This window comes from Apodemus sylvaticus, chromosome 9 (genome assembly GCF_947179515.1).
Source record: "Apodemus sylvaticus chromosome 9, mApoSyl1.1, whole genome shotgun sequence".
NCBI classification, from domain to species: domain Eukaryota; kingdom Metazoa; phylum Chordata; class Mammalia; order Rodentia; family Muridae; genus Apodemus; species Apodemus sylvaticus.
The window spans coordinates 106,194,851-106,220,040 of NC_067480.1; the positions used below are offsets into that span (position 1 = coordinate 106,194,851).

Below are 25,190 nucleotides of genomic sequence, written 5' to 3' on the forward strand. Positions count from 1 at the left end.
GCCTCAGAGTGACTGAGTGCCCTGAAATAGCTTTTGGGTCTTCACTGGACAGTTAAGAGAGTATAACTTCCCTGTGGGACAGCTAATGTGACAAGGTAGTCACCTTACGGTGCTGTTTGTCCTCCTATCTCCCAGCAGGACAGACTTTAGGTCGGCCATACAGCAATGCCTTGCACTGGCTCAGGACTGAGCCATCTTGTCCTCAGGAATGAAGGCCCCAGTGGGGCTTTAGATGCTAACACTGGATCCTTGGGTCCTTAAGCACTTGGGGGAGTAAAGAAGAGATGAAGGGAGAAGAGACCAGAGGATGGGGCCGAATGCTGTCCTGGGACCCTTGAGCCTAGGTGACAGGGCAGACTCTCAAGTCTAAATTCTATAACTAATCACCCACCCTTGCTGAGGAGATGGCACCGTGTCTCCAGACACTCGTCACCAGGCAGTAGCCCTGGGAATGGAATTATTTATTCTGACAAGGATGACACTTGGGGCCTTACACAAGCCAGGCAGGTGCCATGCCCAGAATTCCATGCTTACTCTCTGCTAGAGCAACTTGTGTGGCTGCCACACAGTGCTAAGTAGCCCACTCAGAATGGAAGACACATGAGTCTCAGACTCCATGCCAGGGAGTAAGAGGAACAGAGGAAGGCTGGAGAGGACGCGTCTCAGACTGGACTCTTAGAGGAGGACGCACTACTGGAGGGAGCTGACTGCGATGACTCCCTCCGGAGCAGGCATCCCAGGGCCACACTTGCCTCAGTGAGGGAGTGCCGAGGCAGACCCCCAAGCTTCCTGGAGGCTGGGAAGCCCCGAATCAGACCAGGCCTGAGCTCTACAGCCTTGGCTGGTTTTTCTTTTTCTTTTTCTTTTTTTAAAGATTTGTTTATTGTTATATATAAGTACACTATAGCTGTCTTCAGGCACTACAGAAGAGAGCATCAGATCTCCTTACAGATGGTTGTGAGCCACCATGTGGTTTCTGGGATTTGAACTCAGGACCTTTGGAAGAGCAATTAGTGCTCTTAACCGCTGAGCCATCTCACCAGGCCCTTGGCTGGTTTTTCTTAAGCAACAGTTAGAAAAACTAGAAGAACCAACCAAGCAGGAGACTCTCAATTGAGAGAAGGACAGAGGCAGGCAGGGTTGGCACGCATCTGAAGGACTGAAGAGAGAAATGGCCACTCTGAGGAGGCTGGAGGATCACAGGCTGCTCCACCGCCGACAGGAAGGAAGGCACACGGTCTCTTTGGAACACTGAAGACTTACTGAGGATGTACACACACCACCCCACAACTTTGCAGTCCTGCTCCACAGCAGTGCTCACGGCAGGAGCACCCACCGAGCTGACTGCACAGTGTCTACACGCTGCCCCACGCGTCCCATCACTCCGCCACCAAGCAGACAAAAGGAGATGATGCAGCCCACAGCAGGGAGGGGCGGCCCTAGGCATGCTCTGGGTGAACTTTCTCTCCTAATCTGGGTGCTAGTTTCACATGTGCTTGACCTGTGAGAACTCTGCCGAATCACATGCTCAACAGCCTGTCTGTCCATCTGTACACTGTAGTTCAATAAAGCTATCATACTAGAAAGAGATTTAGCTAGAAGGGATTTATGCATGTCAGGTAAACTAAAAAATAGGATGCCCTGTTAAACACAAACTTTGAACAAAGAAATTTTTTGCTTTTCTGTCTTAAGAGAATTCTGTTCTGCACTGTGTTTGTATTTCATCTGGAGACCGAGGGGGAAGCTAGTCACTCCCCCCAAAATTCTGCCTGGCTTTAGTCTTGCCCTCCTTCTGCAGAAGCATGGCAGGGGGTAGGGTGGGGTGGGGGTTGGAGGGGCTCCCAGAGTTTCCTCGGGGAGCCTGGCTGGGCAGCCCAGAGCTGAGCCATAGGATGGTCAGTAAGAAGACCTGATCTTCCACGGCCCCTACTCTAGGTCCTGCCTGAACCCCAGCCTCCTCACGTCCCCCACCCTGGCCTGCCTGTAGCTAGGACCTGCTTTCCAGCTGTTCCTGGGATCTAGAATCCAGGAGCAGCTGGGCCCAGACACAGTGGGAGGTAAATGGTTCTTCCAAGCTGCTGCTGCCCTGCTACAAAACTTACTGCCAGAGTCAGGAGTCCTGCATCTGGGCTTCATTAATCCCCCCACACACCAAGGCCCGCAGAGGGTGGGGCGGGGCCGGCCAGGGGGAGGGCTAGAGCTGGCAGGCCTCACAACAGTACTGGGAGGGTGTGGATCCTGAAGGGAAGAGGTGTGTGTGTGGGTGTGGTAGGGGTCACGCCGGGACTGTGATCTAGAAAACACACACACCAGAAGGCAACCTTGATGGAGAGGGTAAGTGGACATATCCATATACTCCCTATCTACGAGCAGAGGCCCCATGCTGACACTCTCAGTCTGCTGCCCACAGTCCTCCTGACACTCATTCCTGAATCCCTAGTCCCACTGAGACACAAGGACAGGGGGCCACTTTTTAACCGGACAGATGGAGAGCTTATAATGGAAAAGCATTGAGGACCCACCCGAAGCACCAGTCTAACTGTGCAGGGGACAAGCAGAGGCCCTGCTCAGGCTGTGGGCTCTTTTTCCACAGAAATTGCCTAACCCCACCTGGTAAAGCTTCTCCAGAATTCACACTGGGCAAGCAGAGAAAGATGCAGAGGCCACTGGAGCCCTCCCAGCAGATGTCATATAAGGCAATAGGTTCCAACATAGTGCTTAGACCAGGCCAGGCCAGGCCAGTCTTGGTCTCTGTCCCGCCCACTGCAAGAGACCTCTGTAAGACCAGGACACTGGATCAGCACACAGAGGTGCCCAAGGCACTAGAAAACTATGAACAATATTCTTTTCTAAACCAGAGGATTCAGGTACTTTGCTCCCAGACTGCCACTGTCTGGGCAGCTCTCACAAGGGAGCAGACATCCTACAGGAACATCCAGGGAGGTAGGACTGACACCCAGGCCAGTACAACATGCCCCCCCCATGCACCTCCCTCCCCCCATCTTCACTCCCTCCAAAGGGAACCAGGCCCTGCTGAGACTGAACTGCCCTAAAAGGCTACCAGGCATTTGGCCAAAGGCATGAGCTACGTTTTCCGATGTGTCCAGGGCAGCCCAAGATGCAGCAGCCTCCCTCTGCCTGTCCCTCTGTGGAAATGCTGCCTGCACCTTGCTGTAAGGCTGGTATCTCCAAAGCTATGCACACTTGTCACACCACTGGCAACTCTGTTCCTAACGGGAATCAATCCAGTGTGTTTGCTCCCCAGGTAGGAAGATCTAGGGTGTGACCTTGATTAGCAGTCTGGAGTCTCTCTCCTGACACACTCCCATTCTGCCTGTGTCTGCAAGTGCAGGTTACCATGCAGCCTGGCTGTCCACATGTGCTCATGAAATCGCACGGACTCAGAGGAGGAGGAACGCACACATGGCCCGGAGAGAGGATTACAGTTAACCCAGGCAATGGATAGTCACACAGCAAGACGAGGAAACAACTACTCATGTCACCAGGGAGCTGTCCTGGTGTCCCCAAGATGTGTGAGCACAAGGAGCCAGCTTCACAGGACCTGTTGTAAGGGCTCATCTCCAACAGTGCTCAGAAACTAGCAAACGAATCGATAAGATGTAGCGTCACCAGCAAAGGTGGTGTTCCTTTGCAGAAGCGATGCCTGGAATGGGCCTAAGTAGGTTCCTGAAGACCAGGTGACATTCTGTCCATAGGCTGAGTATACACAGGTGGCAAACCCAAGATCCTCTGCGAGCCCGACTGGCCCCTGGCATGTCCTTTCCTTCATTGCACCCACAGGCAGTGGCACCTGAGCCAAAGCCACACCTCCCGACCCCTAGTCTACTGCTGCAGACTGTCATTCAAAGTCCCTGGCCCTCTCCCCAAGTGTTTATTTCCGGCACAGAAGTGCAACATCTGTCTGACAAGCTGGTCCGGCCCATCCGCTGGGTAAACAAAGGGAGTTCTTTCTGTATTTTGCCAAAATCTGCCCTTCTGTGGTCTGACAGCCTGTGGGGTCTGTGCTCCAGGAGCTGGCTGGTGGGTGGGGCCACCCCATCCTTGACTGCATTTGCTCTGCTCAGCAGGAGCCTCTGTCTACTGCAGGCCCCAGGACAGCCTTGCTTTTCCATCTTTTTGTGTCTGTCCTTGGAGGACCCTGGGTTGTCCGTGTTCCCTGTCAGGCGAGCCACTCTGCTCACACGGCTGGAGACTGATGTTCATTCTCTTGGCAACTGTGGGATTCACAGACTGGATCCAAGTCTTGTGCTTTTTTTCACATGTCTTCCTGACGAAGCTGATTCTTAACTGTGCAGCAGGGCCTCTCTTTCCGACTCAGCCCATCATTACAGTTGGCTGAGGTCTTCTGGGAGCCTCAGTTTGCTGTTGGTTAGATCCACGTTGCCTGTGAATACGACCATTGTTCACTAATCGCCTCATCTGAGACATTGGTTTTGCTTCAAATGTGAACTAAGTGGTCACAAAACGCGCTACCCTGCAGGTGGAAGCATTAGCATGTGCTTCTATGATGTCCCCAGGACGTGACAACAGCTTTATCAAATACTTTAGGACTCTCTACACACATTCCACAGTGCCCTCTCTGAGCACGCATACTGGTATCTCTTCTAGGACACCCAGACACCAGAGCTTCCTTTGTAAAGCACATGATCGATCACCCCTCATCCCCGGGAATGGTGTCAAGGGCCTCGCCTCCCACAGCCTCCCAGTGAAGGGCCAGAGTGTCTCCCCTACACACCTCCCAGCACAGCAGCAGGGTGTGAGTGAGCACGTGCATGTGTGTCAGGGAGAGTAGAGGAGCTGATCCTCCCCCTCCATACTGCCAAAGTTGTCATATGTCACTTCCACTCTGAGACTTCAGCCCCTCCAACCACTTCTGATTCCATATGTAAAATCATTCTTCTCTCCACAAAGATGACGGAAGTGAAATAGGAAGGGTGAAGTGTTGAAGTTTCACAATCAGCCCCTAAACAGCACCTCTCCCTGCAAAGCCAGGGGCCAGGTGCAGACCCTCTAAGGCCTCGCACTCCTTGGCAGGCCTGCCCCCACCAGGCTCCTTGCTTTGTTTTGTGCTCTGCTTTCCAGTTTCTTATCTTTCAAACCTAAAGTCAGGAGGGAGCAGCGGCTGACCTCCAGGGCTCCAGGGCTGGCAGCTAGCTACACCCCTCCACATGCTGCCCCTTCTGCAGTATCTGCGCAAAGTTCAGAACTGACCACCTCCCAGCAGCCAGAGCCAGCCTGCCTTTAGAATCTGCTTCTGTGTGCCTTGGGATGCTCACCCAGAATCAAGAGGCATTCTCGCCCAGCCTCAGAGCGCAAAACCACCTGTGTTCCTTCTCGTTCTTCTAGCTCAAGGCTCAGCAAAGCCAGCTAGCCCTTAACCCCAGGGGTGGGGTGCAGTGGGATGGGGGTGCTTGGTGCGAGGCACATCAGCCTGAGCCTAGTCAGTTAGGTGAAGACTGGAATGGAGACTCTCCAGGAAACTGAAGCACATGCTCAGTATAAGTTCAAATGGCTGCACAACCTTAGGATGTGGCAGATATGTAGGCATGCACAGGGGTGGGGGAAGGGATGGGAGCACAGGGAAGAGTTAGAGAGAGGTGGTGTCAAAGAGGAAGGCAAAAGGCTCCAGAGCACTAGCTGGGCTGCTTGAAGTTATACCAAGGCTAAGAATATCTTGACGATTTTGATTTTCTGTATACGAGTGTTGAGCCTGCATTTAACATGTGCCACATGTGTGCTTAGTTCTCCAAGAGGCCAGAAGACCTCCAGAGCTGATACTGGAAAAAACAGATGGCTGTGTGGGTGCTGGGACTGATTATCAGGCCTAGGTCCTATGCAAGAGCAGCCAGTGCTCTTAACTGTTGAGCCATCTCTCTAGCGCCTCTCCCATCCTGAATGGATTTTCAGTGGAGGGAACTGATAGTGTTTAGTAAGGAAGGTCTTACTCCTACAGAAAGGAGGAAGGATAATGAAAGAAGACAGCCAGACTGGACTGGATCTCTAGGAAGAACTGCAGGGTGCTGGAGTACAGCCTTATCCAGGAAAATAGAACTGTCAAGATATGGAACTAGGGGTCTGCTGGGAAGGAAGGAAGTGGAATTGCAGGGGCAGGAGTGCAGAGACACTGCCGTTTGCTGGCAGTGAGATGCTTCAGCAGTGCCTGTTCATGGTGCTGGGATCTGCTGAGGGCCTGGAGAAGGCTGGCCAGCAGCCCACAGAGTGGGAGTCTGAAGGGGTCAGGGGCTCCAGTTCACCGTTGTTTCAGGGCAAGTACGTCTAAAGCAGACACAGGAAGGGATTGATTGAACAGTGGCAAGAGGCAGGCTCTCTGGTCCCACAGCAGACACAGCAGGAGCACAGCAGGAAGGGGGAGGGTCCAGGGAAAGCCCCTCTGCACCTGCACAGTATCATTGCTTTGTTCCCAAAGCACACACCTGCCTTGTGAAACCCCTTCCTCCCAGGCTGCTAACTCCTAATTTCAGCTAACTCCTTATGGTGGGATCAAGGAGACTGAACTTCCTTGATTGACCAATGCTGAGAGGGCATGGGGCAGCGGCGGAGGGCTCGGGCTTCACTGGGCTGACAGACAATGGCAGCTGTGATCCAAGCAAGAACTTGGCTCAGGAGAAGCCTAGCGAGGGCTGCTGTCCCCAGGGCTCCTTCCTCAGGAGTACCCAACTGCTTTACTTTCCACCGAACTCCTCTTCAATACAGGGTTTCTCTGGGTAGCCCTGGCTATTCTGGAGCTCACTCTGTGGACCAGGCTGGCCTGGAACTCACAGAGATCCACCTGCCTCTGCCTTCCAAGTCCTAGAACTAAAGATGTGCTCCATCATGCCTAGCCTGAAACGCTAGACCTCGAAGACGAAGCTTGTCTTTGGAAGGTTCTGAACTAGACTCATCTGCCGTGGCAATTCCTTTGTCAAATATTTTAGGTGTACTCAGGATGCTGCGGTTCACACTAAAGTATATACATACATGCATGCATGCATACATACATACATGCCCCACATGGGCCCTATCTTTCAGAAATACCAGTTGAAATAAAAAGGCAAGCCGGTCGGTGGTGGCATATGCCTTTAATCCCAGCACTTGGGAGGCAGAGGCAGGCGGATTTCTGAGTTCAAGGCCAGCCTGGTCTACAGAGTGAGTTCCAGGACAGCCAGGGCTACACAGAGAAACCCTGTCTCAAACAAAACAAAACAAACCTCATGGAATAAAGTGGTGCTGTAAATTCGACTGTGTGTGTGTGGGGGGGAAGCAAAACGGGAAGGAATCTGGAAGAGGTGAGCCCAAGGGGTAAAGACTCTTGTGCTCATCTTAGGGCCTTGAGCCACGCCCTCAACAGTGTAAGCACACAGCTACACATACATTTGTTGTTGCCACTGTTGCTTGCTTGCTCATTTAAGGGCTCATGTAGCCCAGGTTTGCTTCAGACTCAGATAGCAAAGGCTAGCCCAGTACTCCTAGTCCTTCAACTGCACTTTCCAAGTGTTAGAATCACAAGCTGTGTGACACAGTATGATTTTGCTTTGAGAGTCTCATGAAGCCCACGGTGGCCTTGACCTTCTGATGGTCCTGCCTCAACCTCCCAAATGCCGGGACTAGATGGCCTGGTTCTGCAGCTCTCAGTCTGCAAAGAGCTTTCTAGCACTGTAGCCTATTTTCATCAGTTAGCATCACTTCAGTGTCCTCTGCCACTACTGGGATGGAAGCCCAGGTTCACCCACACAAGGCAAGCATTCTCCCTACTGCGCCAGCCATAGCCCAGCCTCTTCTGTCATTCTTCCGTTTGTTTTTTTGTGACAGGATCTTACCATGTAGCCTTGGCTGTCCTGGTACTCACTGTGTATGTAGACCAGGTTGCCTCAAACTTGAGATCTGCCTGCCACTGCCTCCTGAGTGCTGCGATTAAAGGCTTCTACCACCATGTCCAGCCAAGTCTGCATGCTTATTTATTTATATTTTATTTATACTACCATGTGTTGTGTGTTTGTCTATGTGGGTCTGCGTACAGTGCCAGTGCTTCAGTTAACAGATGCTCCTGGAGCTGATGGCTGTACTGTGGGTTCTGGCTTCTGCAAGAGTGTCCGAGCTCTTAACTACTGAGCATCTATCACTCCAACCCGAGGTTGCACCTTTTAAAGTCTATTCAGTCCTGTCACATGGCCTTCCTGAGGAGGCACGGAGCACATGTGCACACCGTGAAGCTGGCGCTGGGCCTGCCTCCTCACATCTTGTCAACACAGGTGATGTTAGGATGGTTCTTTCAGCTCTGTGCTGGTCTGCTAGGTGAAGAACTCTGTGTCACTGTTGGTTCTGTGACTGTGCTAGTAAGCCTTCGAGCACACAGTCTGTTTAAGTGGGGCCCCTCTGAAGGCCACAGTGCAGCATCGTGCTAGGATGTTTAGTCAACAGTCACAGATGGTGAAGGAGGCAGGTCCTGGGAAGCAGAGCCCGGAACAGGAGCGCTCAGTGGAGCAAGCACAGCCCAAGGCTTCCTTCTTCCCCAGGGGGCTCCTTCCGGGGACAGCAGGGGGTGGCTCAGCCCACCCCAGATTCCCTAGGACTGTGGTTCTCAAGCCCTTTAGCAAACCTCTATCTCCAAAATACATTATGATCCATAACAGTAACAAAATTACAATTATGAAGTAGCAATGAAATAATTTTATGGCTGGGGGTCAGAGCGTTAGGAAGGGTGAGAGCTGCCACCCTGGCAGAATGCAGAACAGTACTGTTCCTTCCAGGGCGCATCCAAGTCAAGGATAAGTCAAGTCGGGGATTTTGATTTTCCTTCGAGAACCCCCTCCCCCCGCCCTTCCCGCTTACCCCACTTCAGGTAGCTTGCTTTACAATTTGTTTTCATTTTTATGGCTAAGTTGGGGACTTCCCCTGTAGTCCTGATCAAGACAGGGGTGCTGACTGCACTGTGCAAATCAGTGGGCGTGGACATCGGAGGGAGTTCTTGCTTTGTACTTAACCAATCAATTAGATTCAGAGTGTGACAGCGGCTGCACTGTTGTTCTTCCTGGGGTCAGTCTGGGAACTGAGCCCAGTGGAGCAGCCCCCAGCAAGGCAGAGTCAGGCAGGGCACTACCACCATGGCCGCAGCGCTAACTAAAGACCCACAGCAGGACATGAAAAAGAACTGGAGCTGGCTCTTCCTGAGCCAGGCCTGAGGTGCGCACCCGCACACAGGCTTGAGAATGAGCCGGCAGGTGGGCGCGGGGCGGAGCACTTTGTTGCTTCTCTACTCTTTCCTTGCTACCTTAACTTGGCACTTCTTGAATGTGCTCTTTAGAAAAACAAGCTAAACTTCTTTTTTTAAAAATTATTATTGCCAGGCGGTGGTGGTGCACGCCTTTAATCCCAGTACTTGGGAGGCAGAGGCAGGCGGATTTCTGAGTTCAAGGCTAGCCTGGTCTACAGAGTGAGTTCCAGGACAGCCTGAACTACATAGAGAAAACTGTCTCGAAAAAAACAAACAAACAACAAAAAAATGATTATTATTGTGTGTATGCATGTGTGCAGGAACTCGGGCAGGAGCCTGGAGCAGGAGTGCAGCAGAGACCATGGACGAGCACTGCTGGCACTGGCTTGCTATCTAGAGCGCGCTCAAGCTTCCTTAGGCCATCCAGGACCACCTGTCCAGGGGTGGCACGGCCCATCATGGGCTAGGCCCACCCATATCAATCTACGTTCCACAGAGTTGCCTACAGGCCAATCTGATGGGGGCATTTTCTCAACTGAGGTTCTTCCTCCCAGATGACTGTAGCCTGTGTCAAGTTGACAGGAACCTAACTAGGACAGACTGACTGAATCTGTAGCTTGGTTTGGCTAGTCAGGCTGACTGGGCAAACCCCTGGGATCCTCCAGTTTCCGTCTCTGCCCACCCTTCCGGGATTCAGGCCTGTGCTGCCACAGCTGAAGGACAAAGGTTTGATTCCACCTCCCTCTCCCCTCCCCTCCTTTCCCCTCCCTTCTCTTCTCTCACAAGACAAAGTCCAACCTTAAAGTTCAGACTGGTCTGGAATTCACTTTGTAGCTCAAGGTGCCTTTCCAATTCAGCAATCCTCTGCCTCAGGCTCTCAAGTGCTCAGATTATAGGCCACCAGGCCTGCTTTCTTTTTTTATTTAAAAATTTTTTGGCAAGATCTCACTGTTGTCAGCTAGGCTCACCTTGAACTCAAGGCCTTCCTACCATGGTTTCTTAAAGATGGAATTACAGGTGTCTGCCACCACAGGGCCAGCTAAGCTAAATAAATAACACCCCAATGAGGAACCCTCCTCCCAGCAAGCTTGTGGCCTAAGGCATTCAGTTGACACTTTGTCTGAAATACAGGTGAAGGGCGCTCCATTTTACTCCCTGTCATTCAAGAAGCACTTGTCACAGGCCAGGGAACTATAAACAAAGACACCCCAAAATACAAAAAGCCCCCAAATCTGTGCCTAAAACATGGCTAGAAGAATGAGCAGAGCTATTGATTTGAAATATGACTGTAATACCTTCAAGTATATCAGGAAATGATGGATTAAAAATATATGACTTTTAAAATTATTAATGATCATTTTCATATATATGTGAAAATTTCTAACAGAATATAATTTTATATGTAAATAGATGGATAAATGTACTTGTACTTGATGTTTGTATAATACACTTCTCTCTTCTAATGGACTGTTAGAACACATCCAGGTGTTGTGTCCGCCACACCTGACTTCTACAGTCCATTCTGCTTCCTCTCTTTGCCTCTCTTCTCCTCTCCTCTCCAATAGTAAACTGACAACGTACTCAAACTCTTTTCAGGGCTGGGGGTAGGAAAATCCAGTTATCTTTGCCTCATACATAGAAAAAGTAGATTCTGGATGGGATTAAGAGATATTGGAAACAAAATACTAAAAAAGAACTTACTCTGTCAGTACTGAAAGAAAACTTTTTTTAAAAAAATGTGTATATGGTTTTAGGGTGGAGAATATGCAGAAATTACGTCATATAGAATTCCAAGTCAGTGGTCTGGTCCATGCCACTGTCAGGCAAGTCTAAGTCTGTCCTAAGATTCTGTCATTGAGGGGTTTAACGCTTAGCTTGGCAGGACCTGAGCAGGGTCAGACTCTAGCTCTGACCCCTGGGATGGACTCCCCCCTCCCCCGACTTACTGACAAAGTGAAAGTACAGCCAGTTCACTAGAGAAACCGCAGAGAGAGACATACACATTTACTTACAGGCGGGCATGGTGGGCCATACCTGCCTCTTCAGCCAGCACTCAGAAGGCCAACGCAAGTTCTAGGCCAGCCTGGGCTACAATACATGAGTTCTAGGCCATCCTGGGCTATACTGCAAGCCTTTTCTCAAAGAACAAAATGACAACAATAATTTAAACAGTTCAGAAGGACAATCACTGGATAAAGGAGCCTGCAGCCAAGCCTGACAGCCTGAGTGTGATCCTGGGTCTCACACGGTGAGGGAAGAACTGCCTCCCATAAGCTGATTGTGGCACACATGTATCTACAGATACGCAAAAGAAGTGAATGTGATCAAAATTAAAAACAGGTTGGAGAAATGGCTCAGAGGTTGAGAACTGTTGCTGCTCTTGCAGAGGACCTGGATTTGATTCCCCATACTCACGCACCTGACAGATAGCTCAGCAAGCATCTCTAACTCCAGGTCCACAGGAGCCATGCCCTCTTCTGCTCTCCCTGGACTCCAGGTATGTATGTGATGTGCACATACAAACATGCAGGCCAAACACTCATACTCATAAAGTAAAACTAAGGTTTTTTTGTTTTTTTTTTGCAGTTTTTGTTTTTTTTGAAAGAGTTTTTCTCTCTATAACCCTGGTTGCCTAGAAGTCACTCTGTAGACCAGGCTGGCCTTGAACTCACAGAGATCAGCTCCCTTTGCCTCCTGAGTGATGAGATTAAAGGTGTAGGCCACCACTGCCCAGCAAAACTTAATTTAACTTTCAAAAGAGGACAAGTTAAAACCTTAGGAGAAAATATACCGTTTGCAACAAATATAAGAAGTAACATGAAAATTAGTGTTGTTAAGAAGGTAAATTAGCTGATAGGAGACCAACCGGTAAGGGATACCAGAAAGTAATCCCAGTAAGGGAACCACAAACATCCAATAGAAGCGAGAAGACACTCGGCCTCGTTGGCGATAGGGAAGGTGAGAATTAAAAAGAGGATGACATTTTCTAGTCATCAAATTTTGCTGGTGTCAGTAGGTGTCTAAAGGCTGAAAGGAACAGATAAGGCTGCCTCTGGGATAGGATGGGGGTAGTGATTGCTTTAAAATGACCCAGTCAACACACAACACAGTGGCCATCTTGGAGCTGACACAAAGATGCAACCAAAACTAGGGACTTAGGGTTCTGAAGGCAGCACACACAGGTTTAGGGGTGAACAGTGGGAGGTGGAAAAGCCCCAAAGATTACTGATTCCAGATCTCTCCCTGGAGTGGATGTGCTGTGGGGGACAGCAGATGGGGGTGGGGGGGCGGCAGGCTCAGCCTTTTCAAATCAAATGGAAATCCCGGGATTTGGGCTGCATGAAAAAGCGCATCCTGGGGCATGGACTGAGCAGCTCCACAGGGAAGAGCCTGAAGCTGAAACCAGCAGGGTGATGGCTTCCCAAGTCACAGGGGAACACCCATGGACCACAATTGTCAAGTGTCTGTTCAGGACAGGAATGGGAAGGGGGCACCAAGGACTCAGGCAGGGCACTCCTGTGGCTGTGTAAGGAGCAGGAGGAGAAGGGTGGAGCTGAGGAGAGACAAGGCCTGGTCCAGACAACAGCTCTTATCTTCTGGGCTGAGTCTGTTGTTCACAGCATCATTCCACAAGAATTTTACAAAACACCACCAGCCTGCCAGGCGCGGGCTGAGATGTGGGGCGATATGGCAGTGATCCTGACAAGGCACCTGCTCTGGAGGTTACTTGGAGGGGAGAGCGAGTCCAAACAGGGAACTAAAAGATAGTTTATGGCAGAAAAAAGAAACTGTGCGGAAAATAAACAGTTCCGGATGAGGAGCAGGGGAGGGTGGTGGGGGAGAGGGAAGGAGTGACAAGAAGAACCCAGAAACTTAAGGTGGGGGAGCCCCAAAGAAAGGCAGGCAGGCGGGCACTGCAGGCAGAAGCTAATTGCATAAGACCGTGTTTTACTAATAAGATCATGTTAAGAAAATTAGGCGTTTTTTCATTTGTAAAGAACTCATTAGTGAATTGTATTTTTAGTTCTTCCTCTGAGACTTTAGAAACCAGTCAGACAGTTTGTTTGTTTGTTGGGTTGGTAGGGAAGATTCTATATCCTTGAAAGACCCTGTGCGATGGGCATCAGGGGTGGGCAGAGCAGCCGAGCAGCACCCACCTGCTCCGGGGCGTCACGTCCAGGAAGAACTGCACGAGGGCCAGCAGGTTGTGGTGGTGGTCGGACACCCAGCTCAGGGCGCAGCACAGGGGCTGGAGCTGGGGGCAGAGGCACTCAGTAAGCTGGGGGAAGCCGCCTTCACCTCTGCCCTGCTAACTCAGGGGAGCAAAGGTCCCTTCATGAGGGAGGGGCAGGGACCCCTGAAAAGCTGACATTCTCCCCACCTACAGTGCTCTGGGGGCAAGGGAGTCCCCAGGGGCAGAGCCCAGGCTGTGTACCTTTCCAGGCCACTCCTGGATACTCTCCAGCAGCAGGAGCAGGAGTTGCTGCAGGTCGGTCTTGGGCAGCAGGCGCAACCCTACATCCAGGCCTGCACGGCACAGCAGCTCCATCAGGCCCAAGATGCTGGCGTCAGTGTAGGACGTTGGCTGGACTAGGAGACACAGGATCAGGAACTGGAGGGCAAGAGAAAGCAGCAGGGGTATGAGGGGGCATGGAGTGAGGGAAGGGTTGGGGGTGGGACCAGCTCCCTGGAGACCAGCGGGGCACCTATTCCATGAAGTCTTTTAGTCATACTGCAGTCACAGGTGAACTTCAGACTTTCTGTAGCACGGGTACCAGGGCCATCACTGAGGCTGCATTGGGGTTGAGCTGGCTCACTGTGGGTACCTGGTGAAGCTACCCCAATAAACCACTAAGTTGGGATTGCACCCCAACACTTCAGGGTGAGTTAGGAAAGGAAAGCTTGGCTCACCCTGTAGATGTAGCTCAACTTAATGTCCAAGGCCACTTCCTGGGGAGGATCCTGTGGTTCCCACCAGCCCAGGCTGGCCTCGCTCTCAAGCACCCTGACAGAAAACAGAAACATCAGTCTATGTAACGGGAGTAGGAGGTACTCACGGAGAAAGAGCAGCAGGGCCAGAGGAACGGAGCACACAGAGGACCTGCTTGTCCAGTGCCACTGTTGATGTGTGTCCCCGCATCATGTGCTAGGACAGATCTTCCTCAAGTAGAGGCTGAAAAACTTTTATTATGGCCAGACCCTGGTAGTGCATGCCTTGAATCCTAGTACTCAGGAGGCAGAAGCAGGAGTTCGAGGCCAGCCTAGTCTATGTAGTGAGTTCCAGGACATCCAGGGCTACACAGAGAAACCCTGTCTCAAAACAACAACAAAAAAACTACAAAACAATTATGCCACTGAGATTCTGAGAGCCAAGGGTCCAAGAACAGTCAGCTAGGGGGTAGTTCTTCAAGGCTGGGTGGGGCTGCCTTATGTCAGGCTTGAACAGGCTTGGGACCTGCCTCTCAGCTCAGCCACACAACCCTGGATGGGAGGGTCCTGGTCCCTGTCCACATGCGGCTCTTCAATATGGTGACTGCAGTCTCTTCCCCAGAGCAGAAGGGAAGTACGCCCATGACAGCTGTGGCCTTTCAGACCTTAAAATGACATGCTACTGTTCCTACTGATGTCTAACCTACCTGCCTTGGTGTGGGGAGAGTAAGCACTGAGGGGTGGTCACTGAGTTCCTCTGGCTCAATATTCAGATGAGCTCTCCAACTTTAGCATCCTGGGACTTCGAAAGCAGGAAACCCTACTTTTGATTTCCCTAATGGTCTTCCTTCCACAAAAGCCATCTCTTTGGGCTGGAGAGATAACTCAGCGGTTAAGAGCACTGGCTGCTCTTCTGAAGGTCCTGAGTTCAAATCCCAGCAACCACATGGTGACTCACAACCACCCGTAAGGAGATCTGACGCCCTCTTCTGGTGCTGTCTGAAGATAGCTACAGTGTACTTAGATATAAAAATAAATCTTAAAAAAAAAAAGCCATCTCTTTGCCTGTTCAATGATGGTAAATACACTCACCAAAGAACCACAAGGTAACACCCAGCAAATGAGATGGAAGTCAGAACAAAGCTGTACCCCCCAAGAAGGCTGCTACCTTGTATCTAACAAGTCCTGTATGGACAGGGCCACCCCAGCGGGCCGGTCCCTCCAGCGATGGGGCAGATTGGTGAGTGGGGGGTGGGTCAAGCACAGCCAGCCTGGAGCTGCTGCTGGCGTGGCTGGCCTGAGCACACGGCCCTGAAAGCTTCTCAGCTCACTAGCTTACTCTCTTTCAGACCCGATGCACGTAGCCACTTTGGGTCACTTAAGTAGGTTTCAGATAAAGCTCCTCTCTGCTGTCTCATTCACTTCTCTCCACACTATTTTTGGAGACAGGTTCTCAGCTATCCCAAGTTAGTCTCAAACTCATTATGCAGTTGAGGATGGTCTTGAACGTCTGACTCCCTATCTTCTGAGTGCTGGATTACAGGCACGTGCCACCATTTCCAGTTTATATGGTGCTGGGATCAAATGTAGAGCTTCATGCTTGCTAGGCAAGGGCTAGGCCAAGTGAGCTAGCGCTGAGGCTCACCCTGTCTTCTCCATCCTCAGGAGCCTGCTCAGAGTCCCTGAGAGCAGTGCACCCTAATTAGCTGTACACGCTGAGGAGAACCGTGAGGGTGGGCTCTAGCACGGTTGCTCAGGCAGGGTACTGTCAGGGCAGCACCTACTGCAGCTGCAGGAAAAGTCTCCTTTTCCTTCACTTCTTGGCCTTGGTGTTTCACAGATGGGAAAGAGATCTGTCTTCTACACTGCTGAGAAATTGGGGCCAACACACCAAAGCTGGTGGTGCGAAAGCCGGGGCTGGGCTCAGCCTTTCTTCTGGATTTTAGCATTTATTAGGACCAGAGAGTGGGTGGGGCTGGGGTTTGCACGTCTGGGTGCATGCTGGGCTTCCACCAATATGTGAGTGGGGGTCTTAGTCTGTACCATCCTGACAGCAGGCACCTGGCGCAGGCATGGTTTGGGCGTGTTTTCAGACGTTCACAAAGAGTTGGGCAGCCATGGCTGTTACAGAGAAACAGGCTTTCAGACAGTTTGCTGCTGCCAAAGGGAGGAGGGCAAAGCAAGTGTGAGCTGGCAGCTCTCCTTTTTAGAGCTGTCTGGGAAAGGGAAGTGTGGCTGCGACAGACCTCTACTCCTCAGGAAGGGACACTGGCCTTCTCAAGTAGAGCTACCTGTCCTTTTGAGTGCCAGATACTTCCCAGCCCTTCTCCTTCTGGACAGCAACATCGTGGGGGTCCTGTACTCACTGCTGGCATCTATGACTGCAATTTAAAGTGTCATTTCCTTACATACTTGGCAGTGCTGAGTAATGAACTCAGGGCCTCATGCTTGCTAGGCGAAGATGCTACATTACCCCATCATGTCTGTGACTGCTATTCTAGATGAAGCACTGGCTAATTCCCAGGGCTTTACCTAACAAGAGGCCACAGAAGAGCAAAAGTTCAGAATCCATTCTTCCAGCCTGAACTCAGCAGGTTGGGAGTGAAGTGGCAGTTCCAGTCAGCTTCTTCCTCAGCTGCTGCTGAGGGCGCATGGCCTGGACTTTGTCTCAGCTGCACTGTTTTAAACTCATAAAGTGAACCTGCAGGAGTGCAGCAACTGACCTTTTCCTACACACCAGCATTTGCCTTTCCTGGAGGGTCGAAATACATGAAAAAGCTGGATGTTGAGGTTCATGTCAGTCATCCCAGGACTTAGGAGGTAGAAGTAGAGATAGGATCAGGGGTTCGAGGCCAGCCTCTGCAACAGAGTGCATTTGAGGCCAGTTTGGGTGACATGAGACCCTGTGCCAAAAACCCAAACAAACCAAAAGAAGTAAGAGGAGGAAAGAGTCCCATGAAAGCCAGCATCTGCACAGCACTGTGACACTCACAGAAGGAATACGACACACACCAGCACTGGCACGCCACTGTCCAGAGCTGTCTGGCATCAAGCAGTGGGCCTGCTGAAGTCTGTAGGAACTGGACTTGGTTTCTCCTTGAATGAGGAACAGTCCTTACTGAGCCAACGAGGCTGTGTGTATGTATACAAATTACACCTGGATCCAAATGCACCACAGAGCAGCTGCCCGCTGTCCCAGCGCTGCCAGGGTGTTCTTTCAGTGTGTAGTCATTCACTTACCCGCCGGCCTCTGCAAGAGATGTCCTGTCTGAGAACCAAGTGGACGCTGACCCCTGACTCCAGAAAACAGTAGGAGAACTCTCCTGAAAGGCCAGACCCATGTGTCTAGGCAAGCCCCTCAGCTGCCCTTTGTTCCCAGGAGAGTGCTAGTGTCATAGACTGGTGCCTTTCTAGCTTAGTAGGCTGTTAGGTGGCTGCAGGAGGTGGGCACAGGAGTGTCATTTCAAGGACAGAGCCTGTCCCCACCAGCTGAGCAACTGTCCTCCACCAGGACCTCTGCCTTGACACTAAAAGCAATAAAGCCAGCTAACCTCGGACAGATCCCTCTGAAGTGGTAAGCCCAAGGAAAATGCCCCTCTTCCCTCAGGTTGTTTGGCCAAAACCAACTGACAGCTTTGTAATCAGGGAACAGCGCTAGAGGGCTGTCACAGCTACCGAAGGACCGTGCAGTTGTTCCCACAGGAGAAAGAAGAAGCCCAGCTGTGTAGCAGTGTGGGCCCAGGTCATGCAGGAGCTCAGGCTCCTCTCTTGTTCTCTTCTGGGCTCACACACTGGCCCCTCCTCTGCCCAAATCTTCCTGCTCTTCTGCACCTCAGATGACTGACATGGTGCAGTTGCTGAAGGGCTGTGCCTTTCTGAGAGGAAGCATGTGTCAGAGTTGTGTCCTGTGCCTGCAGGAGTGTGTGTGTGTGTGTGTGTGTGCCTACGTGTGCATGTGCTCGTACATCTGTGACTGGATCTGGAGATAGTCCTTTTGTTATTCTCCACCTTGCTTTCTGGTCCTTTCCTTAGCTTTTAGCAGCTGAGCTGCCTCTCCAGCTCCACCTTATTTTATGAGGCAGGGTCTCCACTGAGTCTGGTGCTCACAGTGTAGGCTAGACTGGCTGGCCAGCAGCTCCAGCATCCTGTGTCCACCCTGCAGAGCTGTGCCTCATGTTCTCATGGGTTCTGAGGATCCACAGCAAACACTTTACCAACTGAGACATGTCCCCAGTCCTGCTGGAAAACCGTGATGTACATTGCAGAACAGAGACAGTGGCAGACAGCCGAGCTTAGAAACAAATAGTGCAAGACACAGTTTCTCACAGTAACTAGAGAGACAGCCAGTTGTGTGGCTCCGTGCAGCATTTCCATCCTTACTTCTACCCTGAGCTGTTATGAGACTCTGGGGGTGCAACCAGAGGTAGCCCAGAGGGAGCCCTTGGTAGGGACATGCCTAGAGATGAGAATACCTAGCACCACCGGGCAGTGGAGGCACATGCCTTTAATCCCAGCACTTGGGAGGCAGAGGCAGGTGGATCTCTGTGAGGTCAAGGCGTTCTGGTCTACAGATTTCAAGAGAGTCAGAGCTAACAAGGATAGCAGGACATGGGACAAAGCTGGCCTCATCTATCATTTCTCAAGATGTCGTTGTGCCCTCAGTGAAGGAACGCTGGACTTTTCATGAATATTTTCAGGAGTTGTCTTTCAGCTCCATGATGAAATCACAGTGTTCTCTCTCAACTATCAAACATCACAGCAACCCAAGAGCCCTGAGCAGCTTCGCCACAGGCCTGTGCCAGGAAAGATGCAGGAAGAATGAATGCAGGCAGGAAAACCTCTCTAGTCTCAAGGGTTTGGCAGATGGTTCCCAGCTGGCTCTTACAAGCCACAAGCAAGAAAAATGCCCTTGTGACCATTGATGGGTCCTCCAGGACTATTCTGAATTCTCCTTCAAGCAACAGTCTTAGCAGTTACGCCAATGTCCAGGGTCCATGCAAAGGAGGGGTCAAAAGGCATGTTTAGGAGCGACACTGTGTAACACAGAAAGTCTCCTCTTCCAATTCAGGGCTTCACTAGACCTGGTCAAGTTGAAGTCCATGTGCTAAGGTTTGTGCATGGAACCCTGGAGACATGTTTGAAGGGCCACAGTCCAGAGGTTTCCTAGGACGGCCTCCTCCTGGAGGGAACGCCTATTTCTGGCCCCCAGAGGTGTCCTGTGTGTCAGTGTCTCACTTGAAGGAGCCCTCCAGGGCCCTGCCTCTGCTGTGCTTTCTGAGTAATTCCAATTCTCCCCACTAACCTGACCCAGTAGGGTGCATTAGGCGGGCGAGAGCCTCATTCCACCCAGTATGCAGCTCTGTGATCCAGAGGGGAGAGGGCCAGGAGCGTGGCGGGCTGGCACATGCGTGGGGTATTTATAGCAGAGCCAAGCGTGGTTGGGTTTGGCAGACAATTACTAAACACAGTCGTGGAACAGGTTCTTAAGAAAGCTCCCGCTTGCTTTCCCTGCAGAGGAACATCCGGCAGCTAAAGAAAGGGTCTGAGCTCGCCTGGGTGGAGGGCCTGCCTGCCGGATGCACGGGGATGTCTCAAAGGGTTTCAAGGAGGTTGGGATGCGCTCTGATTGGAGAACAATGTGATGCACAGCCTCTGTCTTCTTCATCCACTGGCAACAAGCACTTCCATTTTGTGTGGCTCTGTCCCTAGAGGGCAGGGAAGCGCTTGCTCACAGTTTTAGCACCCCTGTCCACCACTGCCAAGCCCAGTGCAGGCTCGATGTGCATCTCAGAAAATAGAGCCAAGTGGGTGCCATATGCAAGACAGTGCTTGGTGAGCAGGGAGCTGGGCTCAGCTGGGAGCTGGTAGTGCTTCTAGCTGACATGATCCTCCCTCCCTCTCCCTCTCCCTCTCCCTCTCTCCCTCTCTCTCTTTTCCCTGCTCTTCCTCCTCCTCCTCCTTTTTTTTTATTTTTTTTAACAACAAAGTCTATTCTAGATACAAATAGAGTCTTACTGTGTAGCTCTGTTTAGCCTGGACCTCCTCATGGAGATCAAGCTGGCCTTGAACTCACAAAGATCTGCCTGCCTCTGCTTCCTGGGACAAAAGGATATTCAAGGATTATTTTCCATTTTAAGCCAGAGACACTGGTGTGAACCTGTAACCTTGAGTTCGCGGGCAGCCTTGTATACATAGAAAACTCTAGGCCAACTAGGACTATACAACAAGACTCTGTTTTAATAAACAGGGGTCTGGGACATAGATCAGGTGGTACAGTGCTTGGATAGCGCTCAGGAAGTTCCGGGTTTAATTTCGTGCACTACACAGTGAGTCTGAGGCCTGCCTGAGAGGTATGAGCCTATCTTTTTTTTTTTTTTTTGGTTTTTTGAGACAGGGTTTCTCTGTGTAGTCCTGGCTGTCCTGGAACTCACTCTGTAGACCAGGCTGGCCTTGAACTCAGAAATCCACGCGCCTCTGCCTCCCAAGTGCTGGGATTACGGGCAGGGCCTCTGCCTCCCAAGTGCTGGGATTACAGGCAGGCGTGCGCCACCATGCCCAGCTGAGCCCATCTTAAAACACCTACACTCACACATCCCCTCCCAGCCAGATGACAGAAAACTAGGCTTGGCTGACCAGGAGCTGCTATAAGTCCTGGTCAAACAGATCTGAACAGGGCCTGAAGTCTGCTGAGGGAGGCACTGACTAGGCTGAGAAGTCTGGGGGCCACCAGTGGGAGGAGGCAGGGGCTCTGGTCATGCTTGTACTCACGAGCAGGCATGTGTGCTTGTGCAGCAGTTCTTACCTTGTGGGCTAGAGCCACCATCTAGAGAGAAGGCAGCAGTGAGGAGGGAGGTACACACCTTGAGCTGTGCTGGTAGGGCCCCTGAGGATACAGGGCAGGGTTGTAGGCCCCCAGGTTTCGGAACACCTCCTTGACCTCCTGCAGTGAGGGGCACCACAAATGCATGTTTTCATCTGTCAGACCAAAGGAGGGCAGAGTTAGAACTGGGAGAGGAGGGTAGGTTACACTTCTGCTCATGGGTGGGGTGTGGTCCCCAGCTCCAGGTAAGCAGGTTCTGTATCTGTAGTTCTGGCACCAGGAGCATTCGCTGTAGAAATGAAGCAACAGGTACTTGGTGTTTTGGGACTTTGGGGGCCCTTGCTTGGTCTTCCTCAAGGAATGGGCTGCTCTGAAGCCATACAATGTTTGCCAGAGGATGGCGATGGCGGTGCCTGCCCAGTCACTCACACCGGGTGGCAGCGGGCTCAGCAGCTCATAGCCAGGTGAGACACAGATGCCTGGCTGCCTGACACATACGGCGTGGGTCCTTTCATGCCCACTGCTGTCCTGTGGACTGCTGCGGAGACCTCTGTGGGCCTGCTGGGCCATTGTCCCTGCCAGGAGTGAGCCTGGCCTCTCTTTTAGCCCACATCTACAGAGGGGGAAACATGTATCCTTGGGGCTTTTTGACTGTAGACCACTTAAGGATATGCTTTAAAAACAACAATAAAACAATGACTGGGGGCTGGAGAGATGGCTCAGTGGGTAAGAGCACTGACTGCTCTTCCAAAGGTCCTGAGTTCAAATCCCGGCAACCACATGGTGGCTTACAACCATCCATAATAAAATCTGACACCCTCATTTGGTGCGTCTGAAGACAGCTACAGTGTACTTAGATATAATAAATAAATAAATCTTAAAAAAAAAAAAAAAACAATGACTGGCCACGCTGCCAGGAAACCACCCATTCCACAGGCCTTGCTGCCTCTTGGCACCTCACATTCTCACTGAGAGGCAGAGGTCTCTGTCCTATTAACATTTCTCTGTATTATCTTATCTGTTCCTTTACTTGTTTCTGATCTGTCTCTCCCCAACAGCATAAAAGCGAGTGCTGGCTCATGCCTGTAAACCTAGCACTAGAGAGGATGAAGCAGGAGGATTGCTGTAAATCTGAGCTGTCTTGGCTGCTGGATGAGACTATCTCTCAAAAATAAAGATAAATAAAAATAGAAATACTGAGCCGGGCGGTGGTGGCGCACGCCTGTAATCCCAGCACTTGGGAAGCAGAGGCAGGCAGATTTCTGAGTTCGAGGCCAGCCTGGTCTACAGAGTAAGTTCCAGGACAGCCAGGGCTATGTAGAGAGACCCTGTCTCGAAAAAACCAAATCCAATAAACCAAGAAAAAAAGTAGAGATACTGCTGGGGAAGGGCCACGTTGGCATGGGTGATGCCCACACTTCCAGGGCCTAGAAGCAGCCAGCATGAAAGAAAGTGAATGAATGAAGGAACTAACAAGAGAACCAAAAGAGGAACTCCAAATAGCGTGACTAAGCACTTGACAGGTAAGAAGGAAGCTGTAAACAGCCTCAAGGCGAGCAGGCTGGGTGCAAAGCCACAGGTATTCTCAAATGTTCAATCAAGGCCTTGGGGGCTGGGCTAAGACATTTGAGCTGCGCAGGGAGGGTGAGTGCCCCACCCTAAGGTGAAGAGTAACCCAATGGAGCCCTCAGGTCCAAGAGGGACTGGAGCCAGGGAGCTAAGCAAAGGCTCAGGGTCTTCCTACACAAGCCCAAGGCAGTGAGAGGTACATTTTAGCCCTGTGTGCTCCTGTACCCGCAGCCCAGGCCTTGTCTTACTCGGGAGGCAGAGGCAGGAGGATCACTGAGATTTCCAGCTCAACCTGATCTACAAATAAGTCTCTATCTTTGAAGAAGAACAAAGGCCAGAAGGCAGGCAAGATGGCACCCTGATTAGATAGTAAGGGTGCCTGCATCTAAACCTGACAATCTAAGTTCCAACCCCAGACCCATTCAGAGGATGCAGAGAGCCAATTGGCTGTGTTCTGACCTCCATATCAAAGCCATGACGCAAGCACGCCCACACAAATAAATACACATAAACACAAATAAAGAAAAATGTAATGGCGAGATAAACTAAAACCCCAGACTGAAATGGAACTGAACCACCCAGGGCCGGGGAGCTGATTGCAGTGGACAGGTGAGGTCGGGGGAGGTCACAGGGAGGCTAGCAAGGCGCCCACCTGGAAGAGGGACAGCTGTGACAAAAGCAGGTTAGCAAGACAAGGCACAGGAAAGGGAAATGGCAGGGTCTTCGGGGCCTGGACAACAGGAGCCTCCTTCCACAAGAACCACGCAAAGCTCTACTACCTAAACTCATGGAGAGAGGTCTTCTCTGGGTCGCACATCTGCCATGCCCACAGACAGCGCCTGGCCAGGCACAGGGCCTCTGAAAGCTAGTCAAGCCACTCTTTTTAAGCAGGCATAGGGTGTCTCTCTCCTAAGAAATGTATATGGGTCAGGGCTAACCAAGTAAGTAATCAGATTCTTAGAGCAGGGAAAACTGTTTCCCCCATGTTGGCAACCTAACAAGTCAGGGAACAGTAATGACAGCCCTCAGCCTCCTCACAAATGAGCTGAGAAGAGTAAAGGCTCCAAAACAATGTGTCGGTTCGCCAGGGCTCTGTTTACCTGGGCCTCCAGGGGCCTGTGCACGTACACGCACGCACACGTGGGCGGGAGCATCAACTTTCCAGAGAGGGGAGAGAATGGACCTAGGGCGAGGCCGGGCCGTGAAGGAACACCCTGCCAGAGCCCGAGGGGATGTGTCCTCCACCTCAGCCCACCGGGTGCTCAGGGCTCTAACCCCCCTCTGAGGGCAGCAGTGTTGAGCATGGACACTGGTACTATACCCCCTTTCTCCCACCTAGTTATAAAGCCCCAGCGCAGGCGACCAAGCCTGAAGTGACAGCGCAGTTTCAAGGGAAGGGGGCCCAAATGTCTGGATAAATCAGTCCCCATCACCAGCCTCAGAAGCTGGTTCTTGGATGACAGGAAAATACCACCCAAAGGCCATAATTAAGGCTTCCTAAGCAGGCCATGCACTCAGCTTTTCCTCGGCTCTGGGTCCCTGTCTCAGTCTCTCCACAGCCAAGGCAGTCATTTTAGGTGACTCCCAGAGCAGCCCTGGGGCATGGGGCTTTGCAAATGCCAGTGTGGGCAGCTGGGCTCTGCTGGGGGCTGGGATGGAGGCGGCCGTTAGCAGCTCTCCTGGGATGGAATGGATGCTTTAAAAGGAAAAAAGAAACGGTATCTGGACTAAAATAAAAGTGGCTTTTCCATCTGTGTCACGGAAGAAGCTGTTTTTCAGGGCTGTGCTCCCAGCACGATGACACCGATGAGAACACCACACGCCTTCTAAGTGCTCCTGCAGCCGCTTGGCCTGCAGCCGTGCTGAGCCTGGCTCTCCTTTCCCACGCCGGGCCTCCAGCACCGGTGTAACAGTGGTGAAGCAGGCTCTGCTCTGTCCCTGTGGTAGCTCAGGGGTCTACAGCGCAGCACCACCAGCCTGGGTACTACTCTCTGAGGTCTCACATACCTTAGGAAGAGCGGGGGCCCCAGGAAGGGGAGAAAACGGACTCTCAAGAAAAAGGAAGCTTTCATCTTCACATCCGCAGGCTGTAGGGTTCACAGATCTCACAGGAGGCTGGGAACTGTCTTACTTCCCATCCCAGCTTGCACTACTTAACTTCCCTCAGCTCTTTGGTGCTTACATTTAAACTGGCTTCAGTATCACTGGCTTTTAGTCAGTTAGCTTCAACTTTAGACACTGAGAATGTTCATTCACTCAGCAACCGTTAACTGAACACCAAGCTGGTGCTGATGTAAACGTTCTGTGGATAAGAGTCCTGATTCTGGATGCCTCAGTTTTGTGGGAGGGACAGTGTACAAGCGGAAGAGGAACCCGGGTGGGGGTGGGGAGTGGGTGGGTAGAGGCAGCAGCTGGCCCAGGCGGCTTGTAGGTAGAAAAGGGTGGCCAGTGTGAGGTGGGTGTACCCTGAGGAATAATGGTGACAGAATAGGCTCAAGGAGACCTGAACCCAAGGTGGATTTCAGAAGCAAAGGAACGGTGCTTGGCTTTAGAGAGGGGACAAAGGCTCAGAGGCAGAAGGGAGGGTATCCAGAAATGAATGGCAAAGGGAAGCCCCTGGACCGGATCAGAGGGACCTAT

At 51.5% G+C, this 25,190-nt stretch overlaps 1 protein-coding gene across 4 annotated transcripts in view; it reads right to left on the reverse strand.

The window, feature by feature from the left end:
• Fam178b (family with sequence similarity 178 member B) overlaps positions 1 to 25,190 on the reverse strand; it is a 94,929-nt gene that overhangs the window by 24,548 nt on the left and 45,191 nt on the right. For 2 of the 4 annotated variants that reach the window (XM_052192972.1, XM_052192973.1), the window contains 4 exons: positions 21,022 to 21,136; positions 14,144 to 14,237; positions 13,668 to 13,844; positions 13,390 to 13,487 (listed from right to left, as the gene is read on the reverse strand). In XM_052192972.1, coding sequence (XP_052048932.1) covers positions 13,390 to 13,487; positions 13,668 to 13,844; positions 14,144 to 14,237; positions 21,022 to 21,136 — 484 coding nt within the window. Of the gene's footprint in view, positions 1 to 13,389; positions 13,488 to 13,667; positions 13,845 to 14,143; positions 14,238 to 21,021; positions 21,137 to 24,557; positions 24,883 to 25,190 lie in introns of those variants that run through there. The other 2 variants (XM_052192974.1, XM_052192976.1) reach the window with 2 other exon arrangements.